Source organism: Lissotriton vulgaris, chromosome 11 (assembly GCF_964263255.1).
Source record: "Lissotriton vulgaris chromosome 11, aLisVul1.2, whole genome shotgun sequence".
Taxonomy (NCBI): Eukaryota; Metazoa; Chordata; class Amphibia; order Caudata; family Salamandridae; genus Lissotriton; species Lissotriton vulgaris.
Genome location: NC_141699.1, coordinates 275,462,302 through 275,489,682, shown reverse-complemented (window position 1 = coordinate 275,489,682; position 27,381 = coordinate 275,462,302). Strand labels below are relative to the sequence as shown.

Below are 27,381 nucleotides of genomic sequence, written 5' to 3'. Positions count from 1 at the left end.
AGTCATACCTATGTGAACCAGACATATGCATGCTGCGGTGTGGGCAAAAGTTGCTTTAATGCCTTAAATAAAGATCTATAGATGCGTTACCATGGCCATCCCCGTGTGCTTAAAATGTACTCTCGGTTCTTTTTACTGCTGTATTATCAGGGCAGTCTGTGCATATCTTACATGGAAATGGCAATTTTAAGAATGCCTTAACTGCATGAGTAACTATGGATGAATACACAGTTAAATGTAGATATGTAAATGGCATATTTCTCAATACCATCAGTATATGCTCCTTACTACGTTCACAAGTAATGCTCATTAAAATGAGCACCACTGTAAGCTCTTCACAGTTCCAGCACCAGTGTCTGCTCCCCACAGTGTCCATTCGCACCAGGCCTCCACACTAGACATCAATGCCAGGTTTCAACTGGATCTTATTATGTTTTCACATTCCATTAGTATAATTTGTATTACTGCATCTTGACATCCGTTGAATAAACTCGAGAATATATATGTTTATTTCGGGCAAATCCCATGAAACACACCAAGTTAAAACAATGGAGAAAAATCCTCATAAATACATTATAAAATGTGCACTGTGAAATACACCGTGGTTCGATTTCAATACTGACTAAAAAGACATGCTAAAACAGATCGATATATATTTAAAACATCTAATAGGAATTTTTATCAGGCGTAGCAAACAGTTAAAGTACGATTTTGATGGTTACTATAAGATGCTATAAAGTGCAATAGTGAGGTTTTAGCTGCTGCCCTTAATAACCAACCTGCTCACATAAACAAACTGTTCCAATCATACTCTGTAATAGGAACATGTACTCTTGCACAATGACGAGGGAACGAAATGTATATAGTTATACAGAGGGGACATGTGCAAAAATCTCAATCTGAAAGGGATCATACACAGTATGTAGGGACATTTCAAAAGTGTTTGTTTAGAGAAGTAGGCAGAACATGACAAGGAGAACCTAGGATGGCACTATATATCCTGCCAGGACTTGCTCTATCAGTTTTTTGGTCATGTTACGGAATTGGGTAGGGCCTTCTTTCTTAGTATCCAGGCACAACACAAGTACCTGGAAACCGCATAGGCTAAGAGTTCTCCAATATCGCTCTTAAAGAGTCCTGCGGCTTCTCAGTAGTGCCTCACACCCATATGTTTGCATAAGGCTAACCGCCATTTTTTCCAGACATTCCTATATAGGGGTAAGAAAAACAAAGTGAATCTCAGTTTCCTCTATGTCAGGGCAATTTGGGCAGGAATCAGTCTCAGGGGATGCGTTGGCCCATGCCGTATTCTCAAAGACAATAGCCCGCATCTGTATTGCACATATAGACATTTAGACTGATGTGGGTATATCCTATCCATATATGGTTTGAGTCTTGGTGCACACTTATGATTCAAAAATGTGCCCGATAGGCTATCGGTCTGGTGGGTCTCCCATGTTTGCAATAGAGCTGCTTCCCAATATAACTGTTTCGCTCTTGATGCATCTCCTTTGACAGTCGATTCAGAGGAGTTCCATATCTCACTCAAACTTATTCTTTGTAGTGTTTTGTTTGATGTTCTTCAGCCATGGAGTCCTCAGTTCCCTGTCTAGAGCTAGCAGATCTTTTTGCACAATCTCTGTATGTTGCCAATTATTGAGTGGACCATAATCTAACCCAATACAACAAAGGTTTTAATAGAGCAATTTGGTGAATAGTATTGAGAGGTGACAGGTTCTAGCACTTTTTTGTAGATGGGAGAGAATATACTTGTACATAGATTTGCCAAATGTTCATGCTTTTAATTTCATTTGTATAAGTACAGTGAATAGTATTTAAAAATTGTAAAACAATATATAAAATATATATAAAATATAAAAAAGTATTTTTATTTATAACTCTAGGAGTCCCTAATTTTCTTTCAGTTACCAAACATATTTATGCTCCAGTGTGGCTTAATAGTCGAAGGAGGATTGTTTTATAACAAGGTGCTGAAACTATCACATCTCTTTAGCATGTTAATGTGTTTTTAACTTGATCTCTCTCTTTACCGCCAGAAAGGTGTCGAAGCAGTTCATCCTGTACATAATTATAGGCCTCATCAGGATACAGAAAGGGAATCTTACTGTGGGCTACCAATGTTTTACCAAGTACGCAGATATACATCTCGAATGGAGGAGGATGTCACATCAAAAATAGCTTTTTTAATGTGTAGATAGAGACCCAGATATCAATAACTTGTATGTGGTGTGTCTTTTTACACCATCTACACACATCTCACTGACTCCAAAAAACAGTAGAATGGATTCATCCACACGAAACAATTCCTTACTATAAATTTGAGTGGTAAAATAATTCTGACATTCCTATGAAGTAATACTGATGCCTGATAGGAAGGACTATGTAGGCACTGCTTTCCCTATCTTCCCATTAGGATTAAGAGGATTCCCTACAGATGAATGCAACTTTCAATATAAAAAGACATAGCATCCCACACTCTCCTCTGTGACAGCAGTATCTACTGCCAGTTTATTTGCCTGCTTATCAGAACCAACTCCTCCAAATGCTCACTTGGGACAGAACCTCACATATCCCATATGGGTGCATAAAAACTGCTCTGGGTACAGATGAAGTTTTAACTTAATTACCAGTCAGCCCTTGCCCTCTGAAGTGAGGTGGCATCCACTGAGGAAATGGTTAATTTTTCGTGCTCTTCCCCCCCCCCCCCCCCCCCCCCCCCCCAGTCTCCTTTCTATATCACTAGCCTTCTCACTCCCTCTCCCTTTTTAGGTCGAGCCTAGAGGCAGAGCACATGCGCTGCTCCACGAGGCATGTAGTAATGTCTCTGCAAAGTTAGAAGACACCCACCAAACGTCCACCGCTTGCGATTGGTTACTTAGTCCGCCCTTCTAAATGCCTTTTTTGGTTTGTGAATACAGTACATTTATCCCACCTTGTAGCTGTTTGTGTCCGCCCTTGCGTTTGCCCCTGCTGCATAGATCTTTTTGATAACAGCCATATTATTTGGTACCCGCACTACTTTTTTCTTTTGCCTCACTTTTTTTTTAATTTCCTTTTGCGTTTTACTTTGCTCCCGCCCTACTCCCATCGTTCGCATTTCCTTTGCTCCCGCCCCCCTCCTGTTGTCCGTGTTCAACATGCTCAACATCTGCTGATGCAAATTAAACTGGTGGTATACCACTTTCACAACCCCACCATCAGGGTTGCTGGCTGACTTGCACAATTCCCCCCAAAACAAGGCACACGACCGACCGGGAGGGAAAAAAAAGAGTGCATGAGCATCAATGAAGCTGGAGACTGTCAAGAGAATGGATGGGCTACAGTGGTCAGATATGGACTTGGAAAGCTTAATCCGCCGAACAAGCGTCAAAATGCACTCCCAAGCACTGTAACTTACGGGGTTTGTTATTGTTAAGCCACTTTAATGGTACTCCATCTGTCTGCTTTCGTAAGAATGGAGTTAAACTCAAGACCTGGAATTCACTGCATGTTTCAACGGTGGGAGTTCAACTCATCGATCCAGCCTGCAGCCTAGTTTATGCACCTCTTTGTAGGATGTTTTGTAATGCTCAGCCTGGCAGTATGGGGCTCCTCAGAGCACAAAGATATTATCACTTATTCCTGTTAAAAGGCACCATATAGACATCTATAGAATCGTTTAGCGTACTGTTAAGTTAATTAGAATGGTGATTGTGAAGAACTTATTGTAAATATCGTTATTGCATTATCACAGTTATTTCTCTCTGCAGAGAGCACGCGATATTTGTGTTTGCTCCTGGGGGGGGTGTTTGCCTGTAGCTTCCCATGTTGAGGCCTAGTGCTGCACAGCCTCACGGGGCTTCCCTCCTTACACTGCCCCCTGTGAGATGAGGCTACCCTATGGCCCTGTTTCGTGCCTGTCTGTGGGTGAATGAATTACAAAGTGTGAATAGGGATGGGGAACCCAGGCGCTCGACGGGGGCTGTGAACTCACATTCTGCGAGTGCCCCTTAATGGATTTTTTTAGGGCTCGGCCTACATCCCACGAAGTGGGTGTGGCTTCAGAGTCCTTTTGAGAGGACTTCGAAAATCTAACCTACGAATTCCAGAGAAGCGCGTGAATTGTGTTCGTTATTTATGGCAGCTGCATGGCAATTGGCCCTCGCATGGCTGTGTTTTTACAAGGCAGCACGCAAAAGGCCATAGTCTGTAGAGTTGCTCCACTTCCTGCATATTCCGTGCGGAGACGCGCAGCAGAAGGCTACAATTCATCAATTACCAGCTGTCAGGGGCCGCCGCGCATTCACCTCTTTCCAGTTCATTTTTTTTCAGCTGTGTGTGCGCGCATGCTTGCTCCCTGCCAAAGCTTGTAGGCCATTGGTAATTGAACGGATCACTTGTCCTGCGAAAAACTTAGGTCTGCAGGTTGGTAACTGGGTGTCTCCCAATAAAATGACCCTCATACACGTGTGTTTTTTGGCTTGCTTGCGTTAGCGGTATATGAGGTGTCCCCGCTTATATCACACGTGCGTGCGTAATCATTGGGTCAGTTCATTCGTGTGCACCCTGCACCAGGAGGTTTTACCTTAAGTTTTAAGGCAGTAGTGATCGTGGAAATGGAGTGATCAAGGTGGTGATGAGTGATTTGATAAAAAAGTCTGGACTCTCAGAGCTAGGAAGTTTATTAAATCTGGATTCCAGCTTTTATTAAAAGAAAGTTTGTGCTGCTATGGAATCTGTTTATGAATTCAAGCGCACTTAAAGGTCTAATAAAATGGTCGACATGTTTCAGCTGTGATAGACTATTGGTCAAATAGCTTTCCTCAGGACCAGGGGGTGAAAGTTGTGAATTAAGTGAAAGAATAGGTAAATTATGACCTGATTTTTGAAGTGATGAGAGGTCTCATTGTACCTGTAAAAAGAAAGCACATAACAAAAAGGCAAATGGGGAGACAAGGGGGGGGGGGGGGGGGGGGGGGGTTGGGGTTAAAGGAAATGGATAAAGTACAAATTTGTACACATTCAAAACCAAATGATTTGAATAAAGTAACTGTAAAATGGCAATACTTCGCACAGAATCACTCTCATATCAGGCGTCAACTCACCCATTCTCATATCAAAAAAACGGCGTGAGGTTGACTGTGCTATACTGTTTTGTGGTGCTCTTAGTTTTTGCCGGTCATTGGTATATATAATTAGCTCTCATACGGTGATATGGCATGCTGGTAGCTCGGCACTGAGGTGCTACTGATGTGACATTGTCAAGGGTTTCTTGGTGCCGTTCGTGATTACGACATCGTTATCACGCGGTATTTGGCGTGTTTGTTATGGCTTGGTAGTCAGGGGTTGGGCGTGGGTGGCTATGCTAAATACCGGATTTTGCCTACCTCTTGGTTCAAAGCTATTAGCTTCATCAGGGGAGGGAGGTTTTTGAACTGGACGGTAGCGCTAGAAGGAGGGAAATAATTGTTAGTATGGATAGGTTTTACTTGCGCTTTTCGTCTGGTGGAGAGTCGAAGCTTCCGTCTTGTACCTTCTGCAATCGCGTCCTCGCTCGCAGCATGTGCTGTCTCTGCCTCCGTCCACCCGGAAATGGTGGCGGTTGGCGAGGCGGATGTTTTTAAGGGCAGTGATGTAGAAATAGAGAAAATACTCGGTATGGCGATAGAAACCACCTTTTGGGAATTGTAATAACTAAGTGTTTTTTTGCCAATTATAAATTATTATAAAAATGGTATGTGTGTTTTTAAAATTGTTGGGGAATTTGTAGAGCCTATGGTGGCATGTAAATTGGCAGCCTAATTAGGCTATCGATTTTTTCAAATGTCACAAAGTGGTATTGTGTAGCTAATAGCTGGTTGATAAACCGGGAATTAAGAGTGGGGTAGTGACCCAGGTAATAAACTTGAATTTAGTTAAGAGCAAGCCAAGGGATAAACTCATTTAGTTGAGAGCGAGCCATGGGATAGAGTCATTCAGTCCCTGGGTGTCAGTTCTGAGTCTGTGCACCCAGCGTTGTTCCTTTTCGAACAGTATTTTTGAGGCATTTCTGTCTATGGTTTCAAGGGTTTCTAAGATGACCCACTGCAGATCTTTGACTGTATGTCCCAGTTCTTTGAAATGTGTTGACATTTTTGTTGTTGTCCTTTTGCAGTTCACGTTGCTGCGATGTTCATACATCCGTTGTTTGGCCTTGCGACAGGTCATGCCTATGTACTTCATCTGGCATGGACATGTTATCATATATATCACATGACTCGTATTGCAGTTGGTGTGTCTTTTGAGTTTCCAAAGTAGATCTGGTAGCAACTGTAGATCCTTTGTAGGTTTCGTGGTTTCACAGGCTAGGCAGGTGCCACAGGGATAATGTCCTGTTATGGGGGTAGTGTTCCATAAGCCCGGTTGTTCTTTTTTCTTTACCGGTGGCGGTCTAGTATGTACTAGTAGATCTTTGAGGTTCCTGCTTCTTTTGTTTGCAAAACGAGGTTTTGCCCAGTCAAGGTTGTTCGATGTAATTATTTTCCAGTTTCTGTTAATTATCTTTTTCACCTTATTTGTGACGGGACTGTAAGTAGTGACACATGTCGTTCTGTTGTCTGGTGTTTTTGGATGTGTTTCCAATAATGCGTCTCTCGGTTGGTTTTGTGCACGTTTCTTGCAAGAGAGGATTATTTTCTTAGGATATTCGCAAACTGACAGTTTTTCACAAAGATCATTTGCTTGGTCCTTGTAGTCACTCTTGATACTGCAGTTTCTTCTGAGGCGAAGAAATTGGCTATAAGGGAGATTTTCCCTTAGGGGTCGTGGGTGGAAGCTTTTGAAAGAGAGTAAGCTGTTTTTCGCTGTTGGCTTGAAAAAAGTTTTGGTATGGAGGGAGTTGTTCTTCGCAAAGATGGTTATGTCCAGGAAGTCTAGTGTTCTTTTATTGGCAGTGTACGTGAATTGTAGGCAATCATCTTGTTCATTTAGCCATCGATGAAAATAGTTAAGGGTCTGTTCATCTCCTTTCCAGATCAGTATGATATCGTCTATATACCTTTTCCAAAAGGCAATATTTTTCAGGAAAGGGTTGGTTGTGTTTTGGATGAACCTGTTCTCAAAGTGGCTCACGTACAATCCAGCCACGCTGGGGGCAAATGTGCTGCCCATTGAAGTCCCATGACGTTGGACAAAGAGAGTATCTTTGTACATAAAGAAATTCTCCATTAAGGCCAGTCTGCAACATTCTAGCACAAAGTGTCTCGGGGTTTTATGAGACCACTCTATGCTGAAAAGGATATCTTCTAGAATGTTCAGAGTTTTTTGCTGAGGGAGGCTCGTATAGAGGCTCTCTACGTCTAACCCCACCAAGAGCATGGTATCTTCAGAATATTCAAATGATTTGAGTAAATTCAGAAGGTCTCTTGTATCTTTAAGATATGTCGGGGTTTTTTGGACTAAGGGTCTTAGAAATTGATCAGCAAATTCTGACAGGGGCTCCAGGAGTGAATTGATTCCTGAGACGATTGGTCGTCCTGGGGGTGGTGTCCTCCCTTTGAATTAAAGATACAAGAGACCTTCTGAATTTACTCAAATCATTTGAATATTCTGAAGATACCATGCTCTTGGTGGGGTTAGACGTAGAGAGCCTCTATACGAGCCTCCCTCAGCAAAAAACTCTGAACATTCTAGAAGATATCCTTTTCAGCATAGAGTGGTCTCATAAAACCCCGAGACACTTTGTGCTAGAATGTTGCAGACTGGCCTTAATGGAGAATTTCTTTATGTACAAAGATACTCTCTTTGTCCAACGTCATGGGACTTCAATGGGCAGCACATTTGCCCCCAGCGTGGCTGGATTGTACGTGAGCCACTTTGAGAACAGGTTCATCCAAAACACAACCAACCCTTTCCTGAAAAATATTGCCTTTTGGAAAAGGTATATAGACGATATCATACTGATCTGGAAAGGAGATGAACAGACCCTTAACTATTTTCATCGATGGCTAAATGAACAAGATGATTGCCTACAATTCACGTACACTGCCAATAAAAGAACACTAGACTTCCTGGACATAACCATCTTTGCGAAGAACAACTCCCTCCATACCAAAACTTTTTTCAAGCCAACAGCGAAAAACAGCTTACTCTCTTTCAAAAGCTTCCACCCACGACCCCTAAGGGAAAATCTCCCTTATAGCCAATTTCTTCGCCTCAGAAGAAACTGCAGTATCAAGAGTGACTACAAGGACCAAGCAAATGATCTTTGTGAAAAACTGTCAGTTTGCGAATATCCTAAGAAAATAATCCTCTCTTGCAAGAAACGTGCACAAAACCAACCGAGAGACGCATTATTGGAAACACATCCAAAAACACCAGACAACAGAACGACATGTGTCACTACTTACAGTCCCGTCACAAATAAGGTGAAAAAGATAATTAACAGAAACTGGAAAATAATTACATCGAACAACCTTGACTGGCCAAAACCTCGTTTTGCAAACAAAAGAAGCAGGAACCTCAAAGATCAACTAGTACATACTAGACCGCCACCGAAAAAGAAAAAAGAACAACCGGGCTTATGGAACACTACCCCCATAACAGGACATTATCCCTGTGGCACCTGCCTAGCCTGTGAAACCACGAAACCTAAAAAGGATCTACAGTTGCTACCAGATCTACTTTGGAAACTCAAAAGACACACCAACTGCAATACGAGTCATGTGATATATATGATAACATGTCCATGCCAGATGAAGTACATAGGCATGACCTGTCGCAAGGCCAAACAACGGATGTATGAACATCGCAGCAACCTGAACTGCAAAAGGACAACAACAAAAATGTCAACACATTTCAAAGAACTGGGACATACAGTCAAAGATCTGCAGTGGGTCATCTTAGAAACCCTTGAAACCATAGACAGAAATGCCTCAAAAATACTGTTCGAAAAGGAACAACGCTGGGTGCACAGACTCAGAACTGACACCCAGGGACTGAATGACTATCCCATGGCTCGCTCTCAACTAAATGAGTTTATCCCTTGGCTTGCTCTTAACTAAATTCAAGTTTATTACCCTGGGTCACTACCCCACTCTTAATTCCCGGTCTATCAACTAGCTATTAGCTACACAATACCACTTTGTGACATTTGAAAAAATCGATAGCCTAATTAGGCTGCCAATTTACATGCCACCATAGGCTCTACAAATTCCCCAACAATTTTAAAAACACACATACCATTTTTATAATAATTTATAATTGGCAAAAAAACACTTAGAAACCACCTTTTGGGAATTGTAATAACTATCGCCATACCGAGTATTTTATCTATTTCTACATCACTGCCCTTAAAAACATCCGCCTCGCCAACCGCCACCATTTACGGGTGGACGGAGGCAGAGACAGCACATGCTGCGAGCGAGGACGCGATTGCAGAAGGTACAAGACGGAAGCTTCGACTCTCCACCAGACGAAAAGCGCAAGTAAAACCTATCCATGCTAACAATTATTTCCCTCCTTCTAGCGCTACCGTCCAGTTCAAAAACCTCCCTCCCCTGATGAAGCTAATAGCTTTGAACCAAGAGGTAGGCAAAATCCGGTATTTAGCATAGCCACCCACGCCCAACCCCTGACTACCAAGCCATAACAAACACGCCAAATACCGTGTGATAACGATGTCGTAATCACGAACGGCACCAAGAAACCCTTGACAATGTCACATCAGTAGCACCTCAGTGCCGAGCTACCAGCATGCCATATCACCGTATGAGAGCTAATTATATACACCAATGACCGGCAAAAACTAAGAGCACCACAAAACAGTATAGCACAGTCACCTCACGCCGTTTTTTGATATGAGAATGGGTGAGTTGACGCCTGATATGAGAGTGATTCTGTGCGAAGTATTGCCATTTTACAGTTACTTTATTCAAAATCATTTGGTTTTGAATGTGTACAAATTTGTACTTTATCCATTTCCTTTAACCCCAACCCCCTCCCCCCCCCCCTTGTCTCCCCATTTGCCTTTTTGTTATGTGCTTTCTTTTTACAGGTACAATGAGACCTCTCATCACTTCAAGAATCAGGTCATAATTTACCTATTCTTTCACTTAATTCACAACTTTCACCCCCTGGTCCTGAGGAAAGCTATTTGACCAATAGTCTATCACAGCTGAAACATGTCGACCATTTTATTAAACCTTTAAGTGCGCTTGAATTCATAAACAGATTCCATAGCAGCACGAACTTTCTTTTAATAAAAGCTGGAATCCAGATTTAATAAACTTCCTAGCTCTGAGAGTCCAGACTTTATCAAATCACTCATCACCACCTTGATCACTCCATTTCCACGATCACTACTGCCTTAAAACTTAAGGTAAAACCTCCTGGTGGAGGGTGCACACGAATGAACTGACCCAATGATTACGCACGCACGTGTGATATAAGCGGGGACACCTCATATACCGCTAACGCAAGCAAGCCAAAAAACACACGTGTATGAGGGTCATTTTATTGGGAGACACCCAGTTACCAACCTGCAGACCTAAGTTTTTCGCAGGACAAGTGATCCTTTCCCCCATTGATGAAAAGCAATTTAACAGGAGTTTGAAAGGATCCTATCTCTTTCTCCCCGCCCCAATTGATTACCCATTGGTAATTGAAGCCAGATGCCGGGCGTTCAGAGGCCGCTGACATCGCCTCTCCCCGCCTGCTCGTCCTTTCCAGCCCACACCGCTGGAATTCGAAGTCGGACCACAACTCCTCCCTGCTGGTTTTTTCTTGGGCCTTCTGCATTTTTTACTTTAGGAATAAATAAATAGAAAGACTTTGTTGACAATTTTCACAGACATTTATTTGAATTGTTATCCAAACGACAAGCCGGACAGTTTGTGTGTTTTTCCAGAGGACACTGAAATAGTCACAGAATAGGAAACACGCGATGCACCACCAGTGAGCGGAGATCTGTCAGAGGTATGTCAGCTGTACACCTTCCGCTCTTTCACCTACAGATAATTACACAAATGCCAAAAACGGAAACTTTGCAACGGGGTTAAAGTTCGTGCTCTAAGAAATCAATGTTTCCTGACGTAGGACATCGTAACGTGCACTTGAACAATAAAACTATTTTAAAATCTTTTTAAAACCCTGAGGCTTCGCAGACAGTGCTTTTTACTCCGTTTTTTTTTATTTTAATAGCTGCCAAACATGTTTACTAAAATAAATATTTTTAAGTCTCGGTTTTAAACAAAAAGAGTCCAGCGCAGGCCTCGTTGTGTTAATATTTACGTCATGTTTTCTTTGTCTAAATTTCAATTCAGTGAGTGCAAGAGTGAGTGCAAGAGTGAGTGCAAGAGTGAGTGCAAGAGTGAGTGCAAGAGTGACTGCAAGAGTGATAGTGAGTGCAGAGTGAGTGCAAGAGTGACTGAGTGCAGAGTGACTGTGATTGTGAGTGCAGAGTGACTGATTGTGAGTGCAGAGTGACTGTGATTGTGAGTGCAGAGTGAGTGCGAGAGTGACAGTGAGTGCAGAGTGAGTGCGAGAGTGACAGTGAGTGCAGAGTGAGTGCGAGAGTGACAGTGAGTGCGAGAGTGACTGTGCGTGCAGAGTGGGTGCAAGAGTGACTGTGAGTGCAGTGAGTGCGAGAGTGACTGTGCGTGCAGAGTGGGTGCAAGAGTGACTGTGAGTGCAGTGAGTGCGAGAGTGAGTGCAGAGTGAGTGCAGAGTGAGTGCAGAGTGAGTGCAGAGTGAGTGCAGAGTGAGTGCAGAGTGAGTGCAGAGTGAGTGCAGAGTGAGTGCAGAGTGAGTGCAGAGTGAGTGCAGCAGAGTGAGTGCAGCAGAGTGAGTGCTGCAGAGTGAGTGCTGCAGAGTGAGTGCTGCAGAGTGAGTGCTGCAGAGTGAGTGCTGCAGAGTGAGTGCTGCAGAGTGAGTGCTGCAGAGTGAGTGCTGCAGAGTGAGAGTGAGTGCTGCAGAGTGAGAGTGAGTGCTACAGAGTGTGAGTGAGTGCTGCAGAGTGTGAGTGAGTGCTGCAGAGTGTGAGTGAGTGCTGCAGAGTGTGAGTGAGTGCTGCAGAGTGTGAGTGAGTGCTGCAGAGTGTGAGTGAGTGCTGCAGAGTGTGAGTGAGTGCTGCAAAGTGTGAGTGTGTGCAGAGTGAGAGTGGGTGCAGAGTGAGAGCGGGTGCAGAGTGAGAGCGGGTGCAGAGTGAGAGCGGGTGCAGAGTGAGAGCGGGTGCAGAGTGAGAGCGGGTGCAGAGTGAGAGTGGGTGCAGAGTGAGAGTGGGTGCAGAGTGAGAGTGGGTGCAGAGTGAGAGTGGGTGCAGAGTGAGAGTGGGTGCAGAGTGAGAGTGGGTGCAGAGTGAGTGGGTGCAGAGTGAGTGAGTGCAGAGTGAGTGAGTGCAGAGTGAGTGAGTGCAGAGTGAGTGAGTGCAGAGTGAGTGAGTGCAGAGTGAGTGAGTGCAGAGTGAGTGAGTGCAGGGTGAGTGCTGCAGAGTGAGAGGGAATGCAGAGTGAGAGTAAGTGCTGCAGAGTGAATGTGAGTGCAGAGTGAATGTGAGTGCAGAGTGAATGTGAGTGCAGAGTGAATGCAGAGTGAATGTGAGTGCAGAGTGAATGTGAGTGCAGAGTGAGAGTGTGTGCAGAGTGAGAGTGAGTGCAGCAGAGTGAGTGCAGCAGAGTGAGTGCAGCAGAGTGAGTGCAGCAGAGTGAGTGCAGCAGAGTGAGTGCAGCAGAGTGAGTGCAGCAGAGTGAGTGCAGCAGAGTGAGTGCTGCAGAGTGAGTGCAGCAGAGTGAGTGCAGCAGAGTGAGTGCAGCAGAGTGAGTGCAGCAGAGTGAGTGCAGCAGAGTGAGTGCAGCAGAGTGAGTGCAGCAGAGTGAGTGCTGCAGAGTGAGTGCTGCAGAGTGAGTGCTGCAGAGTGAGTGCTGCAGAGTGAGTGCTGCAGAGTGAGTGCTGCAGAGTGAGTGCTGCAGAGTGAGTGCTGCAGAGTGAGTGCTGCAGAGTGAGTGCTGCAGAGTGAGTGCAGCAGAGTGAGTGCAGCAGAGTGAGTGCTGCAGAGTGAGTGCTGCAGAGTGAGTGCTGCAGAGTGAGTGCTGCAGAGTGAGTGCTGCAGAGTGAGTGCTGCAGAGTGAGTGCTGCAGAGTGAGTGCTGCAGAGTGAGTGTGAGTGCTGCAGAGTGAGTGTGAGTGCTGCAGAGTGAGTGTGAGTGCTGCAGAGTGAGTGTGAGTGCTGCAGAGTGAGTGTGAGTGCTGCAGAGTGAGTGTGAGTGCTGCAGAGTGAGTGTGAGTGCTGCAGAGTGAGTGTGAGTGCTGCAGAGTGAGTGTGAGTGCTGCAGAGTGAGTGTGAGTGCTGCAGAGTGAGTGTGAGTGCTGCAGACTGTGAGTGTGAGTGCTGCAGACTGTGAGTGCTGCAGACTGTGAGTGCTGCAGAGTGTGAGTGCTGCAGAGTGTGAGTGCTGCAGAGTGTGAGTGCTGCAGAGTGTGAGTGCTGCAGAGTGTGAGTGCTGCAGAGTGTGAGTGCTGCAGAGTGAGTGCAGAGTGAGAGTGAGTGCAGAGTGAGAGTGAGTGCAGAGTGAGAGTGAGTGCAGAGTGAGTGCAGAGTGAGAGTGAGTGCAGAGTGAGAGTGAGTGCAGAGTGAGAGTGAGTGCAGAGTGAGTGCAGAGTGAGAGCAGAGTGAGAGCAGAGTGTGCAGTGTGAGTGAGTGCCGAGTGAGTGCAGAATGAGTGCAGAGTGAGAGTGCAGTGAGAGTGCAGAGGGAGTGCAGAGTGACAGTGAGTGTAGAGGGAGTGCAGATTGACAGTGAGTGTAGAGTGAGTGCGAGAGTGACAGTGGGTGCAGAGTGAGTGCGAGAGTGACTGCAGAGTGAGTGCGAGAGTGACTGACTGCAGAGTGAGTGTGAGAGTGACTGAGTGCAGAGTGAGTGTGAGAGTGACTGAGTGCAGAGTGAGTGTCAAAATGACAGTGAGTGCAGAGTGAGAGTGTGTGCAGAGTGAGAGTGTGTGCAGAGTGAGAGTGAGTGCAGAGTGAGAGTGAGTGCAGAGTGAGAGTGAGTGCGAGAGTGACAGTAAGTGTAGAGTGAGTGTCAAAATGACAGTGAGTGCAGAGTGAGAATGTGTGCAGAATGAGAGTGTGTGCAGAGTGAGTGTGTGCAGAGTGAGTGTGTGCAGAGTGAGTGTGTGCAGAGTGAGTGTGTGCAGAGTGAGTGTGTGCAGAGTGAGTGTGTGCAGAGTGAGTGTGTGCAGAGTGAGTGTGTGCAGAGTGAGAGTGTGCAGAGTGAGAGTGTGCAGAGTGAGAGTGTGTGCAGAGTGAGAGTGTGCAGAGTGAGAGTGTGTGCAGAGTGAGTGTGTGCAGAGTGAGTGCGAGAGTGACAGTGAGTGCGAGAGTGACAGTGAGTGCGAGAGTGACAGTGAGTGCGAGAGTGACAGTGAGTGCGAGAGTGACAGTGAGTGCGAGAGTGACAGTGAGTGCGAGAGTGAGTGCAGAGTGACAGTGAGTGCAGAGTGACAGTGAGTGCAGAGTGACAGTGAGTGCAGAGTGACAGTGAGTGCAGAGTGACAGTGAGTGCAGAGTGACAGTGAGTGCAGAGTGACAGTGAGTGCAGAGTGACAGTGAGTGCAGAGTGACAGTGAGTGCAGAGTGACAGTGAGTGCAGAGTGACAGTGAGTGCAGAGTGACAGTGAGTGCAGAGTGACAGTGAGTGCAGAGTGACAGTGAGTGCAGAGTGACAGTGAGTGCAGAGTGACAGTGAGTGCAGAGTGACAGTGAGTGCAGAGTGATAGTGAGTGCAGAGTGATAGTGAGTGCAGAGTGAGAGTGAGTGCAGAGTGAGAGTGAGTGCAGAGTGAGAGTGGGTGCAGAGTGAGAGTGGGTGCAGTGTGAGTGAGTGCAGAGTGAGTGAGTGCAGAGTGAGTGAGAGCAGAGTGAGTGAGAGCAGAGTGAGTGCAGTGATAGTGAGTGCAGAGTGATAGTGAGTGCAGAGTGATAGTGAGTGCAGAGTGATAGTGAGTGCAGAGTGATAGTGAGTGCAGAGTGATAGTGAGTGCAGAGTGATAGTGAGTGCAGAGTGATAGTGAGTGCAGAGTGATAGTGAGTGCAGAGTGATAGTGAGTGCAGAGTGATAGTGAGTGCAGAGTGATAGTGAGTGCAGAGTGATAGTGAGTGCAGAGTGATAGTGAGTGCAGAGTGATAGTGGGTGCAGAGTGATAGTGGGTGCAGAGTGATAGTGAGTGCAGAGTGAGAGTGGGTGCAGAGTGAGAGTGAGTGCAGAGTGAGAGTGGGTGCAGAGTGAGAGTGGGTGCAGAGTGAGTGAGTGCAGAGTAAGTGAGTGCTGCAGAGTGAGTGCTGCAGAGTGAGTGCTGCAGAGTGAGTGCTGCAGAGTGAGTGCTGCAGAGTGAGTGCTGCAGAGTGAGTGCTGCAGAGTGAGTGCTGCAGAGTGAGTGCTGCAGAGTGAGTGCTGCAGAGTGAGTGCTACAGAGTGAGTGCTGCAGAGTGAGTGCTGCAGTGAGTGCTGCAGAGTGAGAGTGAGTGCTGCAGAGTGAGAGTGAGTGCTGCAGAGTGAGAGTGAGTGCTGCAGAGTGAGAGTGAGTGCTGCAGAGTGAGAGTGAGTGCTACAGAGTGTGAGTGAGTGCTGCAGAGTGTGAGTGAGTGCTGCAGAGTGTGAGTGAGTGCTGCAGAGTGTGAGTGAGTGCTGCAGAGTGTGAGTGAGTGCTGCAGAGTGTGAGTGAGTGCTGCAGAGTGTGAGTGAGTGCTGCAAAGTGTGAGTGTGTGCAGAGTGAGAGTGGGTGCAGAGTGAGAGTGGGTGCAGAGTGAGAGTGGGTGCAGAGTGAGAGTGTGTGCAGAGTGAGAGTGTGTGCAGAGTGAGAGTGAGTGCAGAGTGTGAGTGCTGCAGAGTGAGAGTGAGTGCAGAGTGAGTGCACAGTGAGCGCAGAGTGAGCGCAGAGTGAGAGTGAGTGCAGAGTGAGTGCAGAGTGAGAGTGAGTGCAGAATGAATGCAGAGTAAGAGTGAGTGCGCAGGAAAAGACCACTCTCACCACTACACACTCACCACCACACACACAACCAAACACACATACCACCAGCCGTCACTGCACACTTTCACCGGGCACAAACACCACCAGCCATCAGTGCACGCTTTCACCGGGCACAAACACCATCAGCTGTCAGTGCAGGCTTCCACCACGCACACAACACCAGACATCAGTGCACGCTTTCACCAGGCACACACACCTCCAGCCGTCTGTGTACGCTTCCACCAAGCACACACACCACCAGCCATCAGTGCACAATTTCTACAGGCACACACACCACCAGCCATCAGTGCACACATCAATTGTTAACGCATCCACAATTAACTATTGTAGCAATCGCAGTATGGTGCACTTTACTTTTAAACATATTCATCTAAAGCGCAGCATGCCACCATTGCTACAATTCCAATCCAACCCACATAATTCCACTACAGACCACATGCATACACTCCATAACACATGGCTAAAAGACATTGCCATTTACAATGCCATTAGTTTTAACTCAAATAAATCCGAGACCTATTGCATTTCTAATGCTTGTTTAATTATGTACTTTGTCAAGCCTCAAAGAGAAAGCTTAACAGATTTCTTCGATATAACACAAAGTCACAATATTCATGCCACTGGATGTTTGCGAAGATACGTTTTTGGTTTGGAACAAGAAAACTAAGACTTTTTCAATTCCACTATTAATTTAAAAAAAAAAAACGAACCTACTACTATTTAAAGATGTCAATTTTTTCTAAAAAAAGCAATGGAGTGGGCAGGCAGGTCCAAATTCTGGCTCGTTTTTAACCAGAGAAACTAAAGCACTATTAGCAGTTTTTAACCAGAAAAACTGAAGCGTTATTAGCAGTTTTTAACCAGAGAAACTGAAGCGTTATTAGTAGTTTGTTATTTATTTGGAACGTAGTTGAAATGATACAAACAAGACGTTCTTGCTGTCCTTGCGCATATTCTGGCTTTTTCGCAGTTTCTGATTTGATCTTTTACTGAAAGCTGTTCAGACTTCATTAAACAAGAACTCAACCATACCAGGAGTTCGATTGTGAGAAAGCTCAACAATCATCAGAGAAAGAGTCCCCAATAAAAAAATAAACATTTCCTCTACCTACATCGAGGAAATTCAGCCACTATTTTTCGCCGGTTTAGTGTATTCACAGCCTAGATTTACAGCGTGATCATCCATCTAGTTTCTGACATGCAGTAGGTTTAGAATAGTGTGGTTAAAAATAGAAGGGCGAGAGGCAAAGCTAATGGCTCTAGCTAAACACTTATAAGGACCCAAAGGCGAGACCTATTGGCTATGCCAATGCTCGTTACTGTCCGGTTATCAATACCCTCGCCTACCCATGCTTTGCAATTCACTTGTTTCCTCCATCTCTTTCCTCTTTTTCCTACTCAATCCTTCCTACTCCCCACTCATCAATGTTTTCTTCTGACCCTTCTAATCTTTTAATATCCCGTCTTGGATGGAGGAGGGGCATTTTGATGTTTCTCCTGCCAGGTTTTCATCTTTTGTAGTGTTTTGTTTGATGCTAGTTAGGACTGAAAGCAGGGGAAGAGATGAGTAGGTATCAATGGCCACGCATCAGGCCCTCAAACTTTTGAGCCAGTACCTAATAGGCTCTCTTCAGGTGAAAACAGGTATTACTGACATGTATTTCATCATAGCCCTCAAGTTATCTTCATTTATGATCCACGATTTTGCACGGGTTAAGTTTCCTCCGAAAATGATTATTTCCTTAGCAAATATTAGTGCAGTTAAGTCAAAGGGAAAAAAATTGAATATTTGAGGTGGTCCAGCATTTCACCATCAGGGTATTCTCTCCATTTTTAGAGGGTAAGAGCCAATGCACCTGGCCTTTGATATATGGGGCCTGATTCAGAAAGGGCCTCTGCACTTGAGGTGGAGGCACCAAAGTCGCGAGGGAGTCTCCAAGTGCTGAGGCCCTTGGTTAATCAGGCCCAAAGTGTCTATAGGCCAAAACAGAGGCATTGGTCGCATAGCTGTAAAATTGGTTTAATACACAAACATGAAACTATTTACTTTGACAATGCTCGTTTAAAAGTGGCAACCCCACCTCCAGCTCAGACATCTCATAAAGTAGTGATTATCTCAATACTGCTCCTCCCACCCGCTCCAGGTCATCTTTTACCTTTCTTCGTGGTGGTGAAGTACTTGGAGTCGGTCATTTTTGCGCTTCGTGTTCACACTCGGTACTTCTAAAAAACAAAAACAAGAGAAAGGAGAGAGAGTTTCAGTTGGGAGGACGTTAAAGACGTTTTGCTGAAACAGCAGGAAGGGGTGAGGAGGATGAAAACAATGGACATCCTTTTTTCTGTAACAGGAAAATAGGGTCGGAGAAGAACGAAGAAACTAGGAGCCTGCTCCAGAGGAAGGAAACCCACGGGTCATGCAGTCAGCAAGAACCACGCCACTACTGATAAGAAACGATGTAAGCAGACTGGAATAGCCAGCAAAGCAGGCCGCTACTGATAGAAGGGGCGTTGCACAAAAGCTATGGGGGCAGTCACAAAGACTCAAGCCATAGCTGATTAAAAAGGCAAAACCTACAAGGGCGATTTAAGTAGTGAGCAAAATGTGGCTTGTATTCGATAGATAACAGCACCCATTCATTATTATCCCTTGGACATAGCATGTCACAAATGCGTTGAAGAGCATTGTGGTGGGAAATTAAATACGCTATTCTGTCTGACGTTGGGAACCAGACAGTAACATGATTTGTGCTGGGGCATACAAATATATTTGAATTGATTCAAAAGAGTGTTATAGTGCTAGTTTGTTTTCTGCTGAAAATGCCATACTTTAGATGGCGCTTAAATAAGTGTATGACTAGGGGATTCGTATCCAACCTACTTCCACACATATAACCTGGATGGTAAACACAAGAAGTATGTCCATCCAAATTGAGTTCAAGGACGCGGATATGGGTGGTAGCATTGGTTTAGTAATCTACAGCTGTCTAGTTTAAATCTATGAATTCTCCATGATCTGAATCTGACAGTTATAGAGGTCATGCACAGATAGCACAGCAGAATATGAGGCCCTGGCTTATCTACTGATGGATTTCTGTTGGACAGGCCACGTGAAGGGCCGCTCCCCCTCTGCCCGACCAGGCCCGAGCCCGGTCCCTCAAGTGTCACACACCACCACTTCACGTTTTCCGTCCCCTCCGGGACCCTTGCCTCTGAACATATCGACCTCGTGGGCCCGATCCATTACTGGCCCGCGCGCCCAGCCCGGGCGCCATCTTGGACACTCCGCCACGAGGCCGCGTGGCCCCCGATCGACCCCAACCCTGGGCCTGGCCAGGCCTCAGACATCCCGGCACCACCATCCACCCAGGAGGTGAGCGGACTACTTGGCAGGTCAATGGGAGAAAGAGGTGTCGATGGTTCTCCCTCGCCAGGTGCCGCTCGCCACAACCTCCCCGGGCGCTGGCTCCACCCCCCTGCTGGGTGTCTGGACCCCTTCATCCCGGACCCCCCAACCTCCAAGTGCGAGGGTCCGGACATCAAAGGGCACCAGCCCTATAACTGGGGCAGCTCCAGAGCAGGAAGGCAGTTGTATCCTGGAGTCGAGAGACGCAGTGAAGAACTCATCCTTGACGGACTACTGGCGCTGCCGTAGCCCTGCCTTGCGAAACATCGTCCTGCCTGCTGGCGCTGCCGCAACCTTCGTAACCTTCATCGTCGTCGGGACCTGCTGGCGTGGCCGCGGACCGTTTGTAACCACCATCTTCATCGGGACCTGCTGGCTCCGCCGCGGACCGTCGCTTCCTTCATCCATCTCGGGACCTGCCTGGCTCCGCCGCGGCCCGATCATCTAGAACGCCGAGCTCGAGGATTGAGAGCTATTTTCATCTATTGGTAACAAGACTGTCCCGCTACCCTTTTCCCAATCCAGAGACCAGAATCGAGGGGACCCCTGAGTCCAGACCTCCTTGTATAATTTTACCGTACCTAAAGAATTGCTGATAAAGTATCGTTGAACCTTATCCTGGTGTGGTGTCCGTCTGTGGGGGGGAAGTTACTTGTCTGTACGATCGCTGGAGACGGCTCTCCCCGGAGACCTCTCCCCTTGTCCTCGGCCGACCCTCCCGGTCCGTCTAACAATTTCCATACTGCTCAAATGGAGGCACAAGCTGAAGAGCCATAATGTCTCACTTATGGGACTAAACTACATGCTGTTGTGTTATTAATCCGCCCCTGTTGTGTCAATCTGAACAGTCTTATGATAAAGCTAATGCACTTGATTTTGTACAAATGTACCAAACAGGAGGTCACCATAAGAACAGTGCACTAGTTCTTGTACCATTTATCTGAATTACAGTTCACCATTAAGTTAGTATTGTATTTCTGTCACCATTTATCCTAATCAGAAGTCGCCATCAAATATGCATACTGGCTGCTGTACCTTTAACATGTGCAAGAGGTCACCAGAAAAACAGTGCAGTGGCTGTTATATCATTATTTAGTCAATTAAACACCTAAAACCGACATCATTCAACTCTATTGACTCGTCTCCAGACACCAAGGCTTATCACCATAATACGATCATACATGAATGGTGGCTTCCAACTGCTGATTAATTCCTGCGTATTTAAAAAAAACAAAAATGTTCACAATGTATAACGCCTCTGAGCACACAGTCCCAGCATATCAATCAACAGCTACAAACAAAAACAAGTTTGAAATGGAGTACTCTCCTATGTGAGGTCTGATGGGGCACACTTCTCCATATGGTATTTTGTGTATACAGATCTAGTTACATTGTATACTGTGGATTTCCTTAAATAAAATGAGGTTATGGAATAGTTCCATTGAGCCCTGATGAAGTCGAATGCATAATACCACTATGACAACAAACAAGTTGGCTACAGGAAGTCGCTGGACATTAAAAGATGCACAATTTGACATCTATGACTAGTTGTTGATTAATTTGATGGGACTGCATGCTCGGAGGCGTTATCAATTGTGTAACTTTTTGTTTCTTAAAGACAGTTATGGTGGCCACATTTCCTTTTTGAGCACCGCACCTAGAGGATATATTTCTATTACTTCATACTGTACACATAGGGGTGCACCTGAATTTAACCCAGCCACCTTGCAGTTTTTATTATTACTGCATACTTTAGTCGACCCAATGCAATGCTCCAGTCACCATCTTCTCATAAATATATATATATATATATATATATGTCCCACAACGTTCAGAAGCCACTGCAATTTGTTATACAGTGCTTTACAAAAATCCAAAATAAAATAAAACAAAACATTAATAATCATTCAAAATGAGAACCAGTACTAAGTTAAAGCACGGCTACTGTAGCGTTAATCACAATCAGAGGCCACAATTAATTAAGCATTGTACATTGTCTCCTGTAACATTAATTACAATCAGAAGTCAAACAGTTTATGCACTGGCGCCTCTCCCTAGGCATTGCCATACAAAAGAGAGATTGTCAAGTTTAATATCCAACTTCTTCATGGACCCAGAGATCAAAGAGAGGTGGATTAAAGGGCGATACGCCCCATGTTAATTTGGAAAAGACCATGGGATTGATCAAAAGACCCGTGAGTATGTGAAGGCTGATGCAGTCATTACTTTGTTGGAATTGCCATAACGCTTATTGCGAGGCAGAGTCATTCTTGCTCTCCCATATATTTCAGAAGTTTTGAAAAGGAAAGAGACTTACTGTCACATGTCAGAGCTGAGTAGTATAGCCCTGTTAAACTAAGACACCTTAGTACCTCACAATTTTAAACTTAAATGTTGGTCTATTAAGAAAGACAGCCGTTCCACTAATGCAAAAATATAATTACAAAAAGTGGCGTTGGGATTTTAATATCTGTCCCCAAACCCTTAATAGTGTGTACATACTGCTCGAGAACAATAGTTACATCTAAAGTTTAGAGACAAAATTACTACATTAAGGCGCCTAATTCTAGCTCTACACCTTAGTTCCTTACAGATCTAGAGATGCTAGAGTGCTTTTGCAAACAGTTGTCACTGAAAATAGCCAAAGTTGTCGATGCAGTGGTGCCATTAAAGAATGCAGGAATCAGGAATGCTCATTTAATTATTTTATTAACAATCAATAACAGAAAATACATAAACAGCAGTATACAGAAATGAACAGCAATCATAGCAGAAAACAGAGGTCACTTGCTTGAAAAGGAGCAATCGGGTTTATTGGATCCAAAGGGGATAGAACGGGACCAGCATACTTAATACAGTGTACAAACAAAACAAAGTGCCACAAGTGGGGATGGGCGATTTGAGGAAAGATGGGTCGTTTTAAGAGCACTCAAGTGTGGAGATGCTACAGAAGCACACGGCGTCAAAAGAAAGTCTGACTAACCAAACTAACCAATAGTTGCAGACTGCGATTCAGGATAATTTACACGCATCCAAGAGACACCAGAGTAACTGAGGGCATTCATTAGATTCCAACAGGTGCCTCTAACACTTTAAGGTACATAAGGCACCCTGCTCCCTGTACAAGACTAGATATTCACTGGTCCAGTGTTATTGCAACAATGTGCAAACGATGAAGTTCCTTGCAGAACGCAGTTTCAAGTTCCAATCCTCTTAATCATCACATAACCGATCATCAGTACCCGACTTTCAGGTGATAGTTTAATGCATTCCGGGTATTGTTGTCTTGGGTTGCTTCCACTGAACTAATTGGACTATTACACCAGATAGCAACTATCTAAAGCTTAAAAACCCATTTCGGGAAACAGTGGCCGTCATAATATTGTGCCCTAACAAGCAGACACTATGTATATCTAAAAATCGCATACTAGTAAACCGCTGAACCTACGCATTTGATACTCTTGTCTAAATCTGTTAAAATCTTAAATTAAATAATGGTATCCGCACTATCACATGCACATTTGCTCTTGCTATAAATAATAAGCATTGGTCAAATATATCAAACGATCAGCCACCATCGATTCCACCTTTATGACACCACTACACAGATTCTATTAAATAAAAGAAACCACACTACCAATGACAAGCGCGGGGGCAAGGAACTCGCAATTACCATACATAAAGAACCCGAGCATGTGTGCGGAAGGCATCCGTTCCACCCTGTATTGCTCCTTATAAATGCATATGTCACTGCCTATACTACCAGACCGTTTAATTGCTCCCTCCCCTCTCGCACCCCGCCCCTTAACGTGACATTTACCCCCCATCCTAGTTCGCGGACACGTCTCATATACTGTCACCGCCAACCTCTATTCTACTTTTGCCCGACCGGTAGCAACAGTCTCTGGCTTACCTGTGCTGCCCCGGCCGGAGGTGGGAGGCTAGTTCCTCACGCTGATGATCACGATTTCCGCAAAATTTCCTCCCCCTCCCTGCACAAGATGTCGACCAGCAGCTGTCACCTGTGTGCCGGAAGTGACAGTGGTAAGGATAGAGGACTTCCGATGTCAGCTGTACAATACCATGGATACCAGATACGGAAACGATCTCTCACTAACTCAGTGTGTGAAAGGTCGAAAGAAAAGACAGACAACAGTACGATAAAATTACGGACATCTTGAACGTACGTAGGCATCACTATGTTGAGGTGAACTCCTGATGTGTTAAAAAAAAATATATATGTATATAATAATATTTTCTGCAAAGTATAATAATTATAAGGAATTTCTTTTGTTACCCTATGTCATTGAATTATGTGAATTTAACGAGGACGTAAATGCAAATTCTGTACCTTAGATATCTGTTATCGTGAACATTCTTTTTATCAAATGCGACTGGTCTGTCATGTTAATGGAACATCGCGACTCTCGGCGTGTTCAAGTTCTTATTCTGTTAATGTTTGGAGCGTCAAGGTTTTCAAAATATAAAACACGGGGTTGAGAATAGACATAGACATAGGACAAACTGTCGGCACTCGTGGAATAAAGAGTACGATTTCGTTTACTAAGAAACATAGAAGAAAGATAATAATGCCACTCCCAAAGACCTTTGAGACACACTAGATATAAAACAAGCGATTATAGTATAAACTAGTTCTATGAAAGTCAGTGTAAAGATGACCAGTCAAACAGGTAAGTGGTAAAGTCTTTATTGTAGAATACACCTAACACCAAGGTACGTCTAACTGCAGTCAACACTCTCAAGTAACTGTCACCTCTCAACTGTCCACCTGCCGGTGGTCAGGTAGAACACCCTGTCGTCACAATGCACCGGCAGGTCGCGCGTGCAGAGACATAGCGCGCGTGCAATACATTTCAAGCAAACACAGGTTATATAAACATAACACATCTCCCTTCCCAAAACAACAAGAGAGACTGTGGATGCCCTGCTGAGGCATGAGGATGAGGAGGGTAAACCGCAGCTAATCACAAATGTAATCTTGTAACTTAGCTGGTGGTTTGACTACTCTTCCAATTCTGCTCACAGTAGGTTCATCCTGACAACTGACGTCCTGAGACGTGACATCTTCATAAACAGAGTAATCAGAATCAGAATCTGTATCGCTGTTGGTCTGAGACCTGTACTCTTCCGATGTCTCCTTGCTCTGCCTACTACTACTGTCTTCCACCCGTGAGGCATCTGAATTGTTCTCACTTCCAGAAGATACTTCATTTGTACCTAAAGATACAATGTTGGTACCCCCTGGTTGAGAACCCTCAATTTCCTCCCGGTCTAGAATCCAATCATAGTCTTGAGAACAGGAAACCTCATTATCTTCAGGAGTAGATTGAAAATCAATCCTTCCTTTTCCCTCCTTGCATAATGATAAAGCAGAAAAATGCCAAGATTTTCCATCGCTCAATAGAGCGGAATTACAAAACACTTTCATTACTTCCAATAGTTGGGAGTAGTGATTTTTTCCTTTGCTTGTACTTCTGTTATTCCTCACTCTCACATAGTCACCTGCTTTGATGTCAACCTTCTTACACGAATGCTTATTGTCATAGTATTTCTTTGCTATGGTTTGTGACCTTTGTACATTCCCTTGTATCTCCTCTGGAGACCACATCTCTCTTTTAGGGGTAGCCCAACCTACATTGTCTTTAGTAATGGGGGTCCTTCCTCTCAAAAGTACAAAGGGACTGGTACCTGTGGATACACATGGCGTAACTCGAAATGACCAAAGGTTTTTTATTAGTTGTTTTCTCCATGACATATCATTCTGATTTGCCAATTGAATTATGCCTTTAATCACCCGATTAAACCTTTCTACTGCTCCATTACCAGCAGGATGATAAACAGATGTGGTTTTGTGTTCTATACCATGATTCTTAAGGAACTCCTTGAATATTTTTGACGTGAACTGTGGGCCATTGTCCGATACCATGCAATTAGGAAGGCCCTCTCTAAGGAATAGCTTTCGCAAAAAACTTACAACACTTTTAGCATCAGCATCTTGCACCACTTCAACCTCTGGCCACTTTGAGAAATGGTCTACCAGTACAATTAGATATAACTGTAGGAAGGTGGATATCTGACTATGGTTACCCCCAAACTTTTTGCCTGGTGTTTAGCTGGTTTTTGACATAGTTGGCCTGGGATCCTGCTATTCAGGGCCCCAGGCTAATTGCTCTCTCCTTAAAATGGACTCCATGTACCTTAGGTGCATACACAATTGGAACTGGTTCACCTTATTGGCCCCTGTAACAGTGTACCCTAGGTACCCAGGGCATAGGTGCATCCAAGGCCTACCAGGGGCTGCAGCATGTATTGTGCCACCCCTGGCCTCCATATTTGACACAACTGGCTGATCACTCAGCTGGGGTAAGTTGGTGTAACCACCTCTTACTTAGGTATAGTATCCCTATATCTAACCCTAAACTGGACACATATGTTCCTATCAGCCACTCCTATGGAAGGCCTCATCAATCCTGGAGGCAGAGTGCTTGGAAATATGTGAGATGGTGCTCTAGCATGAGCTGAGCCTGTCTGCAGCTGTCGGGAACCACTCCCTAAGCTGTTCCCGGATATTGCCATACCATATACTCTTAAGTGCATTATAATCCTCGCGGTTATATGCTATCTTTGGTTTGGCTTTATCAAAACATGTCGAGTAAGGTGTCATACGAATTGGAATACTATCCCCTCGACAGTTCTGTCGACGGGGATAGCATTCCACCCTTCTAGAGGGACACGACATGTGTGTAGCCTTAACCCCGGTTAAAGTTAACCAGAGCCTCAGCATCACAAAATGGATGCTGCCACCACAGACACGAGTCTGACCTCCTGCTTCTGGGAGTCCTTCCAGCGAGGGAGGCTTGGACAAAGGGTTTCCTGCCTTGGGAGGTGCGAGCACCACCCCAGACAGGGTTTTGTGTATTGGGTAGGACAGGGCTGAATAGATTGAGACATGCCCGGGGCACACAAGGTGTCCCCGTGCATAAGCCAGTCCAAACCGGTCCTGGGACTTTCCAAACCCAGGCCTGGCGAGGAGCTGGACAAAGGAAAGGGGGTGTAACCGCCCCCCTTCCTGGTTCCTCCCAGAGGAGGGACCTAGTAGGTGATCCACCCCTCAGATTGGGAATAAGAGTGGGAGCAGTGCCATTGCACAGCAGATCATCCTGAAATCAACTTTACACGAAGAAGACGACTGGACTTCGACATTCTGCTGCACAGAAGACTGAAGAGAATCTCCCTTGTGGCCTAGGAGTGGCCACCCAGTGAACACAGGTACCAACCAGCGAATCGACGTCTGCTTTGCCGCCACCTCCCGTCGGAGCCCGAGCCCAGAGCCTGACAAGACCCAGACTCCCAGACTTTTCACAGCCCGATCCACAGTCCCTGCAAAGAAGGGACCCGTGGAGGCACCGAGAGACGTGGAACCAGACTTCTTGGAAGACACCCGAAGAGCTGACAGCGCAGCACCAGAGGCATCCTCGACCTTGTGCTTTGGGGACTGAGAACCCCCACCACCGAGCAGCCCTTGCACTGAAAATCACCCCCCCAGCATCTCCACGATCTGCGTGGGGCCCTTTTGCATTGTGCCACTCGACGCGCCATCCCGGCCACTAGCCACGTGGTCAGCGGCCCTCTTGGCAACGAAACCGAAGAACTACACTGCGGGTCTGGTTGCTCCAGACTTGCCCCAGCTCCTGTAAAAAGGAGCACCCGCTCTGACCTTGCTGGTCCGAGTACTAAGCCTTTTTCGACTCCTGCGTGGCTTGCACTAGCCAAGGCCTGTTTGCTCCGATCAAGTTGCCGACACCGCCAACAGCGAGAAGCCTGCGTGGGACAGCTCGTGACCGACTCCTGGACGTCCTCGACCCCCGGTGTCCACGTGGCTGCAGAGAGAAGCTACACCTCAACGCCTGTTTGCACCCGACATCGCCTGGTTCCAATCTGGTTCCACGGTAGTCACT

At 45.4% G+C, this 27,381-nt stretch overlaps 1 protein-coding gene across 2 annotated transcripts in view; it reads right to left on the bottom strand.

The window, feature by feature from the left end:
* AP1B1 (adaptor related protein complex 1 subunit beta 1) overlaps window positions 1-23,491 on the bottom strand; it is a 320,810-nt gene extending 297,319 nt beyond the window's left edge. The window contains exons 1-2 of one of the 2 annotated variants that reach the window (XM_086943235.1): window positions 23,316-23,491; window positions 18,156-18,222 (exon numbers count right to left, since the gene is read on the bottom strand). In XM_086943235.1, the coding sequence (XP_086799361.1) occupies window positions 18,156-18,192 (37 nt within the window). In that variant the 5' untranslated portion in view covers window positions 18,193-18,222; window positions 23,316-23,491. Of the gene's footprint in view, window positions 1-18,155; window positions 18,223-23,075; window positions 23,176-23,315 lie in introns of those variants that run through there. The other variant, XM_086943236.1, reaches the window with a different exon arrangement.
* Between the last annotated feature and the right edge of the window lie 3,890 nt (window positions 23,492-27,381).